The 13,334-nt window shown below is 46.3% G+C and overlaps 1 protein-coding gene across 2 annotated transcripts in view; it reads right to left on the bottom strand.

Annotated features, from left to right (window-relative positions):
* LOC124721824 (heat shock 70 kDa protein 14-like) overlaps positions 1 to 13,104 on the bottom strand; it is a 192,129-nt gene extending 179,025 nt beyond the window's left edge. For both annotated transcript variants that reach the window (XM_047246945.1, XM_047246946.1), the window contains exons 1-3: positions 12,953 to 13,104; positions 12,711 to 12,791; positions 12,331 to 12,565 (exon numbers count right to left, since the gene is read on the bottom strand). In XM_047246945.1, coding sequence (XP_047102901.1) covers positions 12,331 to 12,565; positions 12,711 to 12,791; positions 12,953 to 13,012 — 376 coding nt within the window. In that variant the 5' untranslated portion in view covers positions 13,013 to 13,104. The remainder of the gene's footprint in view (positions 1 to 12,330; positions 12,566 to 12,710; positions 12,792 to 12,952) is intronic.
* Positions 13,105 to 13,334: the final 230 nt, after the last annotated feature.

Here is a 13,334-nt window from a genome sequence, read left to right as displayed (position 1 = left end):
TTATTATGGGGAAGTGTCGACCAATCTGGGTGCCATAAAAGAACAACACGATGACATAAAATGCTCCGTAGATCGGCGATGGGAATCGATTGAATAGCTGGCCGAAGAAGAGAGACTGCAGCCTTGGCCGCAATATCAGCCGCCTCATTTCCACAGATACCAACGTGCCCGGGAGCCAGAGGAACGCCACCGAGACGCCCCCAGGTGGAGCAAGCGCAGACAGTCCTGAATCCGGTGGACCAGAGAGTGCACAGGGTAAAGAGCTAGGAGACTGAGGAGAGAGCTGAGAGAATCTGAGCAGATAACATACTGTATCTGCTGATGGCGGTGGATGTAGTGGACAGCCTGGAGAACAGCGTAAAGTTCTACAGTATAAACCGAACACTGGTCAGGAAGCCGAAACTGATTTAGGGTGTTGCCAACAATATAGGCACTCCCTACACCTAACGATGTTTTCGAGCCATCAGTGTAAATAAATGTGGCTTCCTTCATTTGTGCACATAGAGCAGCAAATGCCCGGCGATAAACAAGTGAAGGGGTACCATCCTTGGGAAATTGACAAAGGTCACGGAGCAGGCAGATCCGGGGACGGAGCCAAGGCGGTGCTGTACCCCAAGTTGTCAGGAAGGTTTTAGGAAAGCGGAAGGAAAGAGAATGGAGCAGTTGACGGAACGCGGACTCCCAGTGGTAGTAGGGAGGAGGGGCGGCCTGCATACCCTACATCAAAGGAGGTGTCGAAAAAAATGTCATGGGCTGGATTAGCAGGCATGGAAGACAGATGGCTAGCATAACGACTCAGAAGGACTGCTCGCCGATTGGACAGTGGAGGTTCAGCAGTCTCAGCATAAAGGCTTTCCACAGGGCTGGTGTAAAAACCTCCAGACACTAAACGTAATCCTCGGTGGTGGATAGAGTCGAGACAACGAAGAATAGACGGCCGAGCAGAGGAGTAAACTATGCTTCCATAGTCCAATTTCGAGCGCACTAAGGCGCAATAGACGCGGTGAAGGACCACTCGGTCTGCTCCCCAGGACATACCATTCAGGACACGGAGGGTGTTGAGCGATCGCAGACAGCGAGCCGAAAGATAGGAAACGTGGGAGGACCAGCACAGTTTTCTGTCAAACATAAGACCCAAGAATTTAGCGACGTCCGAAAATGGAAGGTTGACATGTCTTAGATGTAAGGAGGGTGGAAGAAACTCCTTACGTCGCCAAAAATTAACACAAATGGTCTTACTGGGAGAAAAACGGAAGCCGGTTTGGTGCTCTAAGAGTAGAGGCAATCGAGACATCCTTGAAGACGTCGTTCAAGAAGGCTGGTCCGTTGAGAGCTGTAGAAGATCGCAAAATCGTCCACAAAGAGGGAGCCCGAGACATCAGGAAGGAGACAATCAATAATTGGATTTATGGCAATAGCAAACAGTGCAACACTTAGCACGGAGCCCTGGGGTACCCCCGTTTTCTTGGGAGAAAGTACGGGAGCGAGTAGTGTTCACCCGCACTCTAAATGTGCGCTCTGTCATAAATTCGCGAAGAAAAAGGGGCAGCCGACCTCGAAAGCCCCAAGAGAACAGTGTGCGGAGGATGCCTGTCCTCCAACAGGTATCGTATGCTCTCTCCAGATCAAAAAATATTGCTACTGTTTGGCGTTCCCGGAGAAAATTGTTCATGATATAAGTGGAGAGAGAAACAAGATGGTCAACTGCAGAACGATGCTTTCGGAAACCGCATTGGGCAGGTGTTAAAAGACTGCGGGACTCCAGTCACCAAGCTAAAGGGCAATTCACCATACGCTCCAAAACCTTACACACACTACTCGCGAGAGAAATGGGGCGATAGCTAGAGGGGAGACGTTTGTCCTTTCCAGGTTTCGGAACAGGAACGACGATAGCTTCCCGCCATCGTCTGGGAAAAGTACTGTCGATCCAAATTCGATTATAAAGGCGAAGGAGGTAACGCAGACTATGGGTTGATAAATGCAGGAACATTTGGATGTGGATACCATCCGGTCCTGGGGCGGAGGAGCGAGAAGAAGAGAGTGCATGTTGGAGTTCCCGCATGGAGAAAACAGTATTATAGCTCTCGCGACTTTGAGAGAAGAAAGCAAGAGGTTGCACTTCCGCTGCATGTTTCTTCGGGAGAAACGCTGGTGGCTAATTTGAAGAGCTCGAAATCTCAGCAAAATGTTTACCCAAGGAGTTAGAAATTGCAACGGCGTCCACTAACGTATCACACGCGACAGTGAGCCCAGAGACCGGGGAAAAACTAGGCGCGCCTGATAACCGTCGAATCAGACTCCAAACTTCCGGAGGAGGGAGTGAAGGTGTTAAATGAGCTAATAAAGAATTTCCAGCTTGCCTTCTTGCTATCGCGGATGACGCAACAGCATCGCGCACGGAACGGCTTATAGCGGATACAGTTGGCCAAAGTAGGATGGTGGCGGAAAACGCGAAGAGCACGTCGCCGCTCACGTATTACGTCACGGCATGCCTCGTTCCACCAAGGAACTGGAGGGCGCCGGGGCAATTCGGAGGTGCGTGGTATTGAACGTTCCGCAGCTGTAAGAATAACGTCGGTAATATGTGAGACCCCATCGCCGACGCTAGGAAAGTGACGGTCATCGAATGTCGCTAGAGACGAAAAAAGTGTCCAATCGGCTTGGGCAAACTTCCAGCGTCGCGGGCGCATATAGGGCAGTTGGGGCTGCAGTCTAAGGACACATGGAAAGTGTTCACTCGAGTGTGTATCATCAAGGGCGAACCATTCGAAGCGCCGAGCTAGGGATACCGACATGGCCAGGAACCCACATAAAGCTAACCAGAGAACCGTCGTCCACCAGCTGCTGAAGAGAGCGTTGGATCCGGTGCACGAAAGGGTGAACTGGATACGGATCACTTAGGCTCTGGATGGCGCTCAGGGAATCGGAGCAGATGACATAAGCAGAATGTCGGTGGCGGCAGATGTAAAGAACAGCCTGGTAGAGGGCAAAGAGCTCAGCTGTGAAGACCGAACAATGGCCATGGAGCCGGTATTTGAAACTTTGTGCCCCGACAATAAAAGAACACCCGACCCCGTCATTGGTCTTAGAGCCACCTGTATAAATCAAGGTCATATTAATGAACTTCAAACGAAGTTCGACAAAACGGGAGTGGTATACCGAACCGGGGGTAACCTCCTTTGGGAGCGAGCTGAGGTCAAGGTGAACGCGAACCTGAGCCTGGAGCCAAGGTGGCGTGTGGCTATCGCCCACTCTAAAGGTTGCAGGGAGTGAAAAATCAAGGTGTTGAAGGAGGCGACGAAAGCGAACTCCAGGGGGTAGCAGGGCAGAGACATACAACCCGTATTGACGGTCGAGAGAGTCGTCAAAAAAGGAACGATAAGACAGGTGGTCGGGCATTGACAGTAGCCGACAGGCATACCGACAAAGCAGTATATCGCGCCGGTATGTGAGTGGCAATTCACCGGCTTTGGCATGAAGACTCTTGACAAGACTAGTACAAAACGCTCCGATTGCAAGACGTAAACCCCGATGTTGTATGGAGTTGAGGCGGCATAAGATGGACAGCCGTGCAGAGGAGTATACGAAGCTCCCATAATCCAGCTTGGAGTGGACGATCGACCGATATAGGCGAAGTAGGACGGTTCGATCCGCTCCCCATGACATACCACTGAGAACACGGAGAACATGTAGAGAACGGGTACAACGGGCAGCCAAATATGACACATGTGAAGACCAGCTAAGTTTCCTGTCAAATGTAAGACCTAAAAATTTTGTTGCCTCCACGAATGGGAGAGCAACAGGACCGAGTCATAACGACAGTGGGAGAAATTCTTTGTAGCACCAGAAGTTAATACAGACCATCTTCTCGGCAGAAAAACAGAAGCCATTGGCGACACTCCAGGAGTAAAGACGGTCAAGAGAACGCTGAAGACAGCGCTCCAGGAAACATGTACGCTGCGCGCTGCAATAGATGGTAAAATCGTCCACGAAAAGGGAGCCTGATACATCAGCTGGGAGGCAATCCATTATTGGATTGATCGCTATGGCGAAGAGAGCGACGCTCAAAACTGAGCCTTGTGGCACCCCATTCTCCTGGCGAAAGGTGTCTTACAGGACAGAACCCACACGTACCCTGAACTGTCGATCCATTAAAAAGGAACGAATAATAAGTGGGAGGCGACCGCGAAGGCCCCATGTATGAATGGTGCGAAGAATGCCCGCCCTCCAACAGGTGTCGTAAGCCCTCTCCAAATCAAAGAACACAGCCGCGGTCGGGTGCTACCGCAAAGAGGTTATTCATAATGAAGGTCGACAAGGTAACCAGATGGTCAACAGCAGAGCGGCGCCTACGAAATCCAAATTGTACATTGGTAAGTAGGCATCGAGATTCGAGCATCCAAACCAAACGAGAGTTAACCATTCGCTCCATCACCTTACACACACAGCTGGTAAGCGAGATGGGTCGATAACTGGAAGGCAAGTGCTTGTCCTTCCCCGGCTTAGGAATCGGTACAACAATAGACTCGCACCAGCATGCGGGAACATGTCCCTCAATCCAGACGCGATTATAAGTATGAAGAAGGAAACCTTTACCCGCAGGAGAAAGGTTCTTCAGCATCTGAATAGAATCAGGCCCTGGAGTGGAGAACCGTGACCGGGCAAGTGCATTTACGAGTTCCCGCATGGTGAATGGGGCATTATAACTTACACGATTCGAGGAGCGGAAGTTAGGTGGCCTAGCCTCCTCTGCCTGTTTTCGGGGGGGGGGGGGGGGGGAGGAAGGCAGGGTGGTAATGAGCGGAGCTCGAAACCTCTGCGAAAAAGCGGCCAAAGGCATTGGAGACATCCTCAGGGGCCTCAAGGACGTCATTCGCGACCGTCAAGCCAAAAACTGGTGAGTGGACCTTAGTGCCAGATAGCCGGCGCAGGCTACCCCAGACAACAGAAGAAGGGGTAAAACTGTTGAACGTGCTTGTGAAAGCAGCCCAGCTGGCTTTCTTTAATAATATGACGACACTGCACACGTAATCGTTTATAATTGATACAATTCGCCACTGTAGGGTGGCGTTTAAAGGTGCATAAAGCACGTCGACAAGCACGTAAAGCGTCCCTACATGCTGTGGTCCACCAGGGGACCGGTACGCGACGTGGAGAAGAAGTAGTGTGAGGGATGGAATATTCAGCAGCAGTGAGAATGACTTCCATGAGGTGTGCGACCTGACTATCGCAGCTTGTGAAAGTTTGATCCTGAAAGGTCGCCCTGGAAGAGAAGAGCCCCCAGTCTGCTTTGGAGATGTTCCAACTAGTTTAGCACGGAGAGGGGGTATGATGCAGGAGATGGATAACACACGGGAAGTGGTCGCTCGAATATGTATCAGAAAGTGCATACCACTCACACCGGCGTGCAAGTTGGGTAGTACACATAGAGAGGTCTAAATGGGAACAGGTGTGATATGTGTCCTAAAGAAAAGTAGGGGCGCCAGTATTGAGGCAGACAAGATTGAGCTGGTTGAAAAGGTCTGCTAACAGAGAGCCCCTCGGGCAGGATGCTGGAGAGCCCCAAAGGGGATGGTGGGCATTGAAGTCTCCAGTTAACAAAAATGGTGCAGATAACTGAGCAATAATTTGCATCATGTCTGCCCTGGTAACGGCAGACGACGGAGTGTAAACGGTACAAATGGAAAATGTAAAAGTGGGGAGAGTAATTCGGATGGCAACTGCCTGCAAGCCGGTGTGCAATGTGATGGGATCGTAGTAAATATCATCCCAGACCAGCAACATAACCCCTCCATGATCCGGAATACCTACCACAGGGTGTAGGTCAAAACGCACAGAGGTGTAGTGTGCCAAGGCAATTTGATCGCATGGGTGTAGCTTCGTTTCCTGGAGGGCTACGACGAGCGGACAGTGCAAGCGGAGCAGCAACTTCAAGTCCTCTTGGTTCGAGCGAATGCTGCGAATATTCCAGTGAATAAGTGCCATCGTGAGAAGAAAAGGAGGATGAAAGAAGGTGTCACCTCGAAGGCCGCTGAGGGCCTGGCTTCGAGCGAGCTCTGCCGCCGCTATCAGTAGGCGGACAGTCATCGTCCATTGGTTCTATAGGTTCATCGGCCATCTTGTTAAGATGGCCGGGAGGGGGAGCTTTCTCTGCAGGTGAACAGCCAGATGTTCGGCTACCAGCGGTGCGGCCAAGCAAAAGGGATGACGGCCTGGGGCGGCATCGGCTGGGTGGCGCAGGAGAAGAAATGTGCCGTGGCGGAGAAGGAGAACTGTGCTTCCTATGAGCCTTCTTGGAAGGTCGTTTAGTTGAAGTACTGGTCGATGGCTTGGAGTTCGAGGTACGTAGGAAGTCTGCACGGGACGGTTCCTTCTTGAAGGCCCATGCATCTGACTTCTGGGTCTTCGTCTTGGCAGAAGCTGATGAAGGTGCTTGTGTCTGAGGGGTGACGGGAGGAAGAGGAGACATCCACCGCGCGATCTTAGCACTGGCCGAACGGACGACCGTGGTGCTGAAGGTCAGATCGCATGCCTGTGTCGCCACCTCCCTGGTAGTCTGAGGACAGGCAAGGACAGTACTGTATCTCCCCGCTGGCAGCAGCGTGGGCTTCCTACTAGCAAATAGCTTGCGAGCAGCCGAGGTGGACACTTTATCTTTGACCCGAATTTCTTGGATACAGCGTTCTTCCTTGTAGATGGGACAGTTGCGGGAGGACACTGCATGGTCACCATGACAGTTCACACAACGAGGAGACGGAGGTGGACAGTCACCCTCATGGACATCCCTGCCACAAGTGACACATTTAGCCACATTGGAACAAGACTGGCGAGTGTGATTAAAATGCTGACACTGGTAGCAGCACGTAGGTGTCAGGACATAGGGGCGAACAGAAATAACCTCGTAGCCCGCTTTGATGTGCGACAGCAGCTGAACACTATCAAAGGTCAAGAAAAGTGTCCGGGTCGGTACAAGGTCATTGTTGACCTTTTTCATGACCCTACGGACAGCCGTCACGCCCTGCTCAGCGAGGAAAGACTGAATCTCCTCGTCAGTCAATCCGTCGAGTGATCTAGTATATACAACACCATGAGACGAATTCAAAGTGCGGTGAGCCTCCACCCGGACAGGGAACGTGTACGGGAGTGTGGCCCAAAGCAGTTTTTGTGCCTGAAAGGCGCTCTCAGTTTCCAGTAACAAGGTACCATTACGCAACCTGGTACAACACTTGACCGATCCGGCTATGGCATCTACGCCCTTCTGGATAACGAAAGGGTTGACAGAGGAAAAATCCTTTCCATCCTCAAATCGAGAAACTACCACGAATTGTGGGGCAGGCGGTAGTACTTTTGTCACTGGTGGCTGGTCAAGTTTCCGTTTGTGGGCAGAAGTCGAGAGAGAAGAAGAGAAATCCATTGCGGAGGAATCCCCCATGATTGCCAGCGTCTCCGATGGCACGCTCCTTCCTTGTGGGGACCCTCTCAGAGGGCACTCCCGCCTTAAGTGAATATTTACACCTCAGGTCACACCTCCCGAGAAACAGACGGAGGGACCAATCGGCATGGTCAGAAGGTATCAGCTCACGCAATCACCCCTCCCTGGGCCTGACCTTTACCAGGGGGTACGTGCGTGCCTTACTTGTCTACCCAGGGCGGGGAATTACGCGTTACCCCGTCACCAGCTACGCGTGCGAACGCGTGGGTCGGCCTTCAGGCGCGCACAGGGAGGAAGGAAGAAGAGGAAAAAGAAGAGAGAGAGGGAGAGAGAGGACAGACTGTCTCAAACCCTGAGACGGAGACCGAAGAAGGCAAGGAGAAGAAGGCAAGGAGAAGAAGGCAAGGAGAAGAAGGCAAGGAGAAGAAGGCAAGGAGAAGAAGGCAAGGAGAAGAAGGCAAGGAGAAGAAGGCAAGGAGAAGAAGGCAAGGAGAAGAAGGCAAGGGAAAGAGTAAGGAAGACAGTGAGATGGAGAAGAACAAAGAAAGGAACCAACAATGGAAGGAAGAAACGAGAAGAAGTGAAAAACCAAAATGACCACAAATATAGGTAGTGGAACCATCCGTCTCAGGACACAGGCGCTAACTACCCCCTTGAAGGGGAGGGACTCCTTTTAGTCGCCTCTTACGACAGGCAGGAATACCTCGGGCCTATTCTAACCCCCGGACCCGCAGGGGGGCACACACCAAGTTGTGTGCATTGATAGCGAGAAGTCAAATTTGGTTTACGTTAGGCCTGGAGTGCTACAAGGATCGGTGTTCAGACCTTTATTGGTTTTATTACTAATCCGTGTTTATTTATAAATTCTCACATGACAACATCAGCAACATTGACTGGATATGCCAGTTGCTATTATAGCCGACCAACAGGCTACAACAGGGAAGCTGACAAGCTCGCACACTAACGCACAAAGAAACCGCCAACACCGCCCTACACTGTTAATCCAATATACAACCTATCAAGACACTAAATGATGATGAACCTAACTGTTACTGGTATGCTGACACTGACCGAGAAGCTGCAGCCGCCGAGAAACACCACTGCACAACATCAAAGGCATCTGCCTGCAAGATACCCACTAGAATCAAAATCTAGCCTTGCGTGACCTGTTGCAGACAGCAAGAAAACTGCTACTGCTCGTAAAATCTGACCCAACTATCACACAGGTTTCTTTCCCTTGGCTCTTGCCTTGGCACTTTTTTCCCTTTTGCCCTTCAAATCGCTACCTTTCGATCAACTTTCAACTCAATCTATCTCCAGATGAGCGGATATGATTGGTTAATCATAACCAGACATATGCAAACATCGCAGTACCTACAAGGCCAACACAAAACATCTTTGCATATTGGTTAGTTTTCACTGAGTGAGGCCTCGCAGGATGTGGGTACTGCGATGTTTTCTTACTAAATGAAAGTAAAACACACGTACTTAATTTTAGCCTCTAAGAGATTCCTAACCATCATGAATTAAAAACTACTAAACTTTTAGGTGTTCTTACTGACAATAAATTGGCCTGGAAACCACATATTAACTACATATTTTCTAGACTTTTCAAGAGTTATTTATTTAACTACAAATTTATATCTAAAAACACAGATGATGTGACTTACCGAACGAAAGTGCTGGCAGGTCGATAGACACACAAACAAACACAAACATACACATGAAATTCAAGCTTTCGCAACAAACTGTTGCCTCATCAGGAAAGAGGGAAGGAGAGGGAAAGACGAAAGGATGTGGCTTTTAAGGGAGAGGGTAAGGAGTCATTCCAATCCTGGGAGCGGAAAGACTTACCTTAGGGGCAAAAAAGGGGTATACACTCGTGCGCACACACACACACACATATATCCATCCGCACATACACAGACATGTCTGCTGTGTCTCCCCGACCATGACTGCGCTTGTCCGAGGCTTCTTTCGTTCTGTCCTGAACCAACTAATCACACTAAAAGGGGGATTAGCCCTATTAGTGGTTTGTTCTTTTTCGTCACCTTTTACGACTGGCAGAACATACCGGAGGCCTATTCTTTTCCTGGGCCTCCACGGGATTTTTTATTATTATTTCACTGTTAGTTGTCTTTTCAGTGTAAAGAATTACAATAGATAACTTTGGTGCACAAATGAGGCGATATATTTCTATTCTGTTTTACTGTAAATTAAAAACAAACTTCGGCGAAAACTAAGAAAAGCAGCAAGCAATAATGAGAGACGTTAAGAACTTTGAATATATACCAGTATATGCTGATATAGAACCTCCACAAAGAAAAATTTCATAAAAAAAAAAATAAAAAAATAAAAAAATCAAATACAAAGATGGAAACTGCATTTTTAAAACACACACACCTTGCATATAACTGTTTTCCTTGATATCTTGATGCAGAAATGAAATGAGTTCACTTAAAGGTAAGAGATATGATTTTTCTCCAAAGCACTTATTGTCATGTTTATAAAACTGTGCACCATGTCTTTGTAATGATAGGACATCTGCCTTAGACGTCACAATGGCAAAGGGTAGCCAAACAGCATCATTCCAACTGGACCATGAAAGGAATTGTGAATCTGTAGGGGGCATATAGTTAATCTCAACATCTTTAAATTCACGTGATTGGTGGAAAATGTGTCTTGTGTACCAGATTTTGTGGAATTTGAAAGCCACATTCTGCTCAACTTGCAATCGTTCCCAAAAAGCATTTTCACGAGTTTCATAGCAACAGTGCTCCCATTTGCATTCATTGGAAGTCTCTTCATTAGAAAGGTGATAGTAGCAATGACTAGAAATGCTTGTTTCAATTGGGTTTCTGAAACTGTCACTGTGCTGTACCTGTATTTCAAGAAACCTTCATGCAATTTTATGTGAATCTTCTTGTTATGAACCATTGTGGAAGGAGTCTTTAATTCCTTGCACAAAGTCTTGAAATATTATCATTTTCGTAAGATATAACTACTTCTTCTCTGACAATTCCAGGTAACATCTTTTGACCACTCCTGCATTCTGGAGCAGCAATTAAACCATGCATCTCTTTAATTGTTCTTTCTCCAAGTCCGATGTGCTCTAGGACACCAACTGTAGAAGTTACTCTGACAATACTCAATAAAGGTGGAGCAGATAAAAACTTGAAACTGTCCATTACGAGCTGAATTCTACATTTCTGAGTTAGGAGCTCCTTATATCGGAAAATTGGTTGCATTGTTCACAGGGCACTCCAGACAATACAGGGTGCTAATATGCTCTGCTTCTTCACAGATCAAGTAACATTAAGGTTTCTCAGAACACAGGTACAGTATAGCAATGACATTTCCAGTAATGTGATTGCACCACACATTACTACTCACTGCAATTAACACCTTTATAATAAAGAGACTTCCCACATATAAAAAAGGAGCAGTGTCGCAATGGGAGCTCATGAAATGGTTTGCAGAAAAGGTTGCAAGTCAGGCAGAACGTGGCTTTCAAATACAACAAAATCTGGCACACAGGACCCATTTCCCAGGCATCACATGAGTTTAAAGATGTTGAGATTAACTGCATGCCTACTGCTGATTTACAATTCCCTTCATGGCTAGCTTGGAATGATGCTGTTTGGGTCCCCTTCTCCAATGCTACTACACGTCAGGCAGATTCCCATCATTACAAAGACACAGTGAGGAGTTGTATAAACATGACAACAAGTGCTTCGGAAAAAAAAAATATCTCTCACATTTAAGTGAACTCATTTTGCTTCTGCATCAAGATGTCGAGGAAAACAGTTATATGCAAAGTGGAAGGGTCTTAAAGTTAGTTTCCTTCTTTATATTTGAATTTGTTTATCAAAATGTTCTTTGTAAAATTTTTGTATCTGTACATATAAGTAGATATTTAAAGTTATTACTGTGTCTCATTACTGCTTACACCATTTCTTATGTTTCATTTAACTAGTCTCTTTAAGTTGCAGTGACAGAATATGAATGTATCACCTCATTTGTGCACCCACATTGTCCCTTAATTCCTTACACAGGAAAGACACTTAACAGAGAAATACAACATACCCACTGAGAAAAATGATTCATAACTGTTTTCAGCTCTAAATTGTTTACAGTTCTGACCTACAGGTCAATTTTTCAAGGAATACACGTTTTTATTATTAATGCCCTGTATTCTTTGCAGATAAGATTGCTGACAGATATATAAACATTTCAGCAAAAAATCATATTGTGATTCAATTGTCTATGTACCTCAGAGGACTTTGAAATTTGTCAAATTGGCCCTTTTTTGTGATGGAGTCATCTTTAAGTGAAGGTAAGAACTACTAATTTCAATGCTAAAAGCTTGTCATTGTTATTTATACTTAATGCTAGCACTAAAGAGTTATAGTGCGTACGATGAAGTCTGCATTTTTTCCCTCTGTGAAGTTATAATTTGTAAAAAATCACACATGTAAAGCACATCACGGAGAAAGAGCAATTCTCAACGTTATTCATAAAAAACAGAGATGTATCCTACTTTTTATGCAATATATCAACTTAATGACTCACACAGTACATGACTAAAATACTTTATGTCTGTAGGTCACCTCATTACTGAATACCAAGTGTCTGAGAATACGGAAACCGGTTCCTGACTAATGACTGGGTACCCACCCATGAATCTTCAAACCTGAATTTATCAAAAATGGTAAGAGTTAGAACAGTGCTATTTGGCAGTTTTACTACTGAGACATGTGGGCATCCATGTTCCAAATATGACTAAATTCTGAAATAGCCACATTTTCACCCCCTGTGAGATTACACGGAATGAACCATACTAGCTACTCGTAGGAATATGAGATCGGGGCGATACGCATAAAAACATTTCTACATACCAAACAGCTTTTTGTAAATGCACGTCATGGCTCCTTCTGGGGTATACACAGCAATCTTGTCTTCATCTCGGATTTCATATTTCAGGCCTCCTTCAGTCACTATTTTACATTTCACTGACTTGATATGATGCTCAAGTTCGTCGTCAGGAATACTGTCATTTAAGAGTTTCTTATTGCGAACGATTGTACATGTGGCATTTCTAATAAGAGCTGCCTTCGCTGGGAGTCCAACAGTCTGAAACACATTCGATCTCTTAAATTTTGATCACGAAGCGGAATTACGGAACAGTGGTAAACCAACTAAATTAAGAAGTAACAGGCAATTTCAGCTTAGAGGGCACTATTCAAATAAACTGCTGCTTAGTACAAAATTTCCTTACCTCTTCACCGTCTACAAACGCGACTATTGCAGGCATTATTCTGTTGCCACTGTCGTCGGCTATAATATCAACTTTCCCATCCTGAGAAACAAAACGTAAAATAATGTCAAAGTTACATTGATATGATCTTATTAGAACGTTTCTCACGAATACATTCGAGCTAGAAGAATAATCGTTCATGACTTCACTTCTGGCACATTAGAAGTTCTCAGTGAACAACAAATATGAAAAACATTACCAACCTTACAATACGCCAAGCAGGCTGAAGAATTACCCACATGAATGCCAAAAACACCAGCCATTTTGCTAGTCTTCGACGACAACAACAAACCGTACACGATGCGCGAACAACACACTACTGCCGCCAAAACTCAAATATTAACGCGTCTTTGTTTTCCTCTGCATAGCGTTCAAAGAAGTATTCTGCTGTCAAAGACGTAATCAAGGATGTTAGAAGGGGAGATATGTCAGTCATAAAAATAAGAAATACGAAAATATTCAGTAATTAGTACGAATTTCATTTTTCCAGATGCCACTAGCGAAATAGCGCATTATTAAAGAAATAAAAATATCAATACTGAATTGTTAATTGAAAACATTTTCATAAAAAACCAAAATGAAATT

This window comes from Schistocerca piceifrons, chromosome X, assembly GCF_021461385.2.
Source record: "Schistocerca piceifrons isolate TAMUIC-IGC-003096 chromosome X, iqSchPice1.1, whole genome shotgun sequence".
NCBI classification, from domain to species: domain Eukaryota; kingdom Metazoa; phylum Arthropoda; class Insecta; order Orthoptera; family Acrididae; genus Schistocerca; species Schistocerca piceifrons.
This window is presented reverse-complemented; position numbering and strand designations above follow the sequence as displayed.